The 3383-nt window shown below is 42.5% G+C and overlaps 1 protein-coding gene across 1 annotated transcript; it reads right to left on the bottom strand.

Moving 5' to 3' along the window:
* Nucleotides 1–673: 673 nt before the first annotated feature.
* Nucleotides 674–2852, bottom strand: LOC108930439 (serine/threonine-protein kinase SBK1). Its single transcript, XM_018745677.1, has 3 exons — nucleotides 2690–2852; nucleotides 1650–1852; nucleotides 674–1333 (listed from the first exon to the last, which is right to left on the bottom strand). The coding sequence occupies exons 1-3, from the start codon at nucleotides 2850–2852 to the stop codon at nucleotides 674–676; spliced, it is 1026 nt and encodes a 341-aa protein (XP_018601193.1).
* Between the last annotated feature and the right edge of the window lie 531 nt (nucleotides 2853–3383).

Below are 3383 nucleotides of genomic sequence, written 5' to 3'. Positions count from 1 at the left end.
CAAACATATTTTTTTTCTCCAAGGGAGCCTTTCATAAGTACAAGCTTAAAATTTAATAACTGCACCAGATTCAGATGCATGTAAATAAAATTCTTTTAATCTCAATTTTCAGTCCCAATTTTAAGTAAATTTGGTGTGTTCTTCGTTTGTAAATGAACTAGAAAAACAAACATATTTATTTATATTGGTCTCCTACAGGTTTTCTTTCTGAAGTTAATCAGTGAAAATATGAAAAACCAATCTTGTATGAAAACCAAACACACCATTAATACAAAATGCAGTGTTCTCCATCCATTCCTACCTCATTCTCATCACCACACCGATCTCTACCATGAGCCACACATTTGGCATGCATTTTTAGCATGATGCTCTGCACTCGTCTAATGCATAGCTAACAAAGGAAAGTGCTATTCGCAAAATTTGTTTTTTTATGGTGTCGTAAAAGTCTGAACATTTTTCGGTAAAACTAAAACAAGTTAGACAATGCTGGATCTAAACATGTCAAAATATTTCTGAGAGAGACAGTAAAACATCTAGAAGTGGAATAATACTCCAACAGCTACACTGTTAATTTTCTAGCCATTTTTTTTTTTTTTCTTTATCTGAGATTGTTTTGTTTTTCCCATTAGGGCAGTTAATTCTAATGTCTTTTTAAGAGTCTCCCAGTGGCAGTTTATTCTGCCTCCATCTGTTGTACAAGGCTGCTCCTTTTCACACTGAGTGTCGATGTGGCTTTGACCATCCCATCATCCCCTACCAGCTCTCCAGGTGGCACTGTCCTCACCCAGTCCACATTTATATATGCCTCCACCTCACCCACAGTGCACCTGTGCGAGGCATCTACCGCCAGCAGCCTGCTGAACATCTCCAGAGCAGCAGGTGTGAACCTCTTCCACTGCGACGGCGTTGCTGCCTTTGCAGGCGACTGGCACCAGTCCGCGAACTCCTGGTAGAAGTCATCTGAGGTGGTGCAGCGCTCCCAGGGAAAGTAACCAGTGAGAATGCAGAAGATGAGAACACCAAAGGCCCAGGTGTCCAGGCTGGGCTCCACACTGAGGGGTTCAGCTCTAGGTCTGCGCTCTCCAGGCTCCACAGCCATAGCACACAGCTCTGGGGCCATGTAGGGCAGGGTGCCCGAGATGAGGCGGATCAGCGTCCCCCTTTTCTGAGTGAGGCCAAAGTCGGCCAGCTTAACCCGACAGCAGTGCCGGTCCAGCAGCAGAATGTTCTCAGGCTTGACGTCGCGATGCACCAGACCATGTTCGTGAATAAACTCCAGGGCACTGGCTATTTGCAGGACGCAGCGCTTGACGGCACCTTCTGGGATGCCCACCTAACAAGGACAGAAATTTTACGTACCTGAGCACGCGCCGCTGAAGTATTTTAATTCAGTTTGCTCCTTGACATTTGTAGCCATGCTGCAAAAGACTGTAACAGAGTTACTACACAGAAAAAGAGGGCTCCGTACTAGGCTTTGGGAAGGGCTTAAAGAAATACAACTGCTGTCATATAAAACGCTATGGGGAAAAGGTTGAATCTGAGCTTTATTAAGTTGCAGCTGACTTTATGGTCTTTAAAGTGTGAAATGAAAATAGAACATGATACATGAAATCCGAGTTAAATCCCAGTGTGACCAGCTGTTGGCTCACCCGTGGCTGAATAACAGCAAACAGGTCCTTGCCGATGACAAGCTCTTGTGCAAAGCCATAGTGCTCCTCAGACTGGAAGGCGATGCCAAAGAGGCCCACGATGCAAGGGTGGCAGGAGAGATGAAGGGAGATGCAGTACTCCCGCAGGAAGCCCTGCAGCTTGGTCGAGGCCTTTGGCATGACTTTCAGGGCCATGGGGGTACCTGCAGGGCAAAGAGAACAAGTCAAAGAAAATTTTATCAAAGCCTAAACATGTTTCATATTGTGCTTTGTTAAGGCAAAGGATTTTAGCAAACAGAATTTTAACAAAAATTAATAAAGGCTTTGGAATGATATTGAAAAATGCACAGCTCTAGCTAACATATTTTGTTTAGACTTTAGAAAGTTTTTAGATATTTTTTTGTTTGTTTTCAAAACCAGAATCAAAGATTCTACTTAGTAGCTTTTATTTACATTTACTCATTTTGCAGACATTTTTTTTTTTTTTTTTTTTTTCAAAACAGCTTCCAATGAATACATTGCAGTTGTTATAGCCCACAACATTTCACCCAAGGTGACAAAGTACAGTTAGTCACTCATCTACATATGCATTAGATTTGCATTTATTTATTTAGCAGACACTTTTCTCCAAAGCGACTTCCAATGAACTCTATGCAGTGTGACCAGCCCACATACCTTATTCACCAAAGTCACTTACACTGCTAGATACACTACTTACAATGGGTCACTCATCCATACATCAGTTGAACACACTCTCTCTGTCATCTACACGCCAGTGAAACGCACTCGCTCACACACTAGGGCAATAAAGTCACCAGTCACCCAGAACTGCATGTCTTCGGACTGTGAGAGGAAACCAGAGCATCCGGAGGAGACCCATGCAAATACCAGAGTGAGCGGGGATCAAACCCACCTCTTCTCATGCCGCCTAGGCACTGTGAAGCAGCCGTGCTATTCACTGTGCCACCATGCAGCCCATATATAGCTTTTATAATGGTCTGTAAATCGAAAGCAATATGGATTGTTTCCAGGAGACGTACCCCTGCAACGATGAGTGACCAGTAAAACTTTGCCATATTTGCCACGGCCGATTTCCTTGATAATGTTGAAATGGTCGTTAATCTCCAGGCGACTCAGGCTCTGAGCTGTCAGCTCCATCAGTTCGTCGATGAGGCTGCCATCTGCCATTTCTAACTCGATCATCCCTCGGACACACCTGGGGAGCAACAAGGCGCACCATGTGATGCAGGTCCTTCTGTTCCTAGAACCTTCATACCAATCCGCACATGAAATGTAATATTCTTAAATATTTCTGCAACGTTAGTGCTTTGTCACTTAATTTACTGATCTCCTTGAATTTGCTTTTAAACATTGCAACGACAAAAGTTTTTACTAAAGACAATAAAGGCGATTTCAGCAGCACCGACACTATCAGGTCATTCCAGAAGTTTCTACATACTGTACGATTGCAACTTAATATTTCCTAACCCGCAACACCACTAGCATCATTGCAACAAAAACTGAATGAATATCCAGATTTTGTTCAAATGAGTATTGAAAGTGTACTTTAAAATGTCCAATTACACTGATTTAGCTGGGCTGGAGGCTGGGATACGTTACCCTTTGGTTCCATTTATGTCATTTAAGAATTGTAAGCCTTAATGCATAATAGGATGATATTTAAAATAGTCTTTTTTATTTCTGCATAAATTCTATTAATGTTTACAGTTTTTT

The sequence above is a fragment of the Scleropages formosus genome, chromosome 1 (assembly GCF_900964775.1).
Source record: "Scleropages formosus chromosome 1, fSclFor1.1, whole genome shotgun sequence".
Classification (NCBI taxonomy): domain Eukaryota; kingdom Metazoa; phylum Chordata; class Actinopteri; order Osteoglossiformes; family Osteoglossidae; genus Scleropages; species Scleropages formosus.
This window is presented reverse-complemented; position numbering and strand designations above follow the sequence as displayed.

Excerpts from the sequence above, each read along its gene's own strand:
- LOC108930439 (XM_018745677.1), bottom strand. The coding sequence starts at position 2,852 with ATGATCGAGTTAGAAATGGCAGATGGCAGCCTCATCGACGAACTGATG. Across the intron at positions 1,853-2,689 it reads GGTCACTCATCGTTGCAGGG|GTACCCCCATGGCCCTGAAA; the intron begins GTACGTCTCCTG and ends TTTGCCCTGCAG. Across the intron at positions 1,334-1,649 it reads TTGCTGTTATTCAGCCACGG|GTGGGCATCCCAGAAGGTGC; the intron begins GTGAGCCAACAG and ends TGTCCTTGTTAG.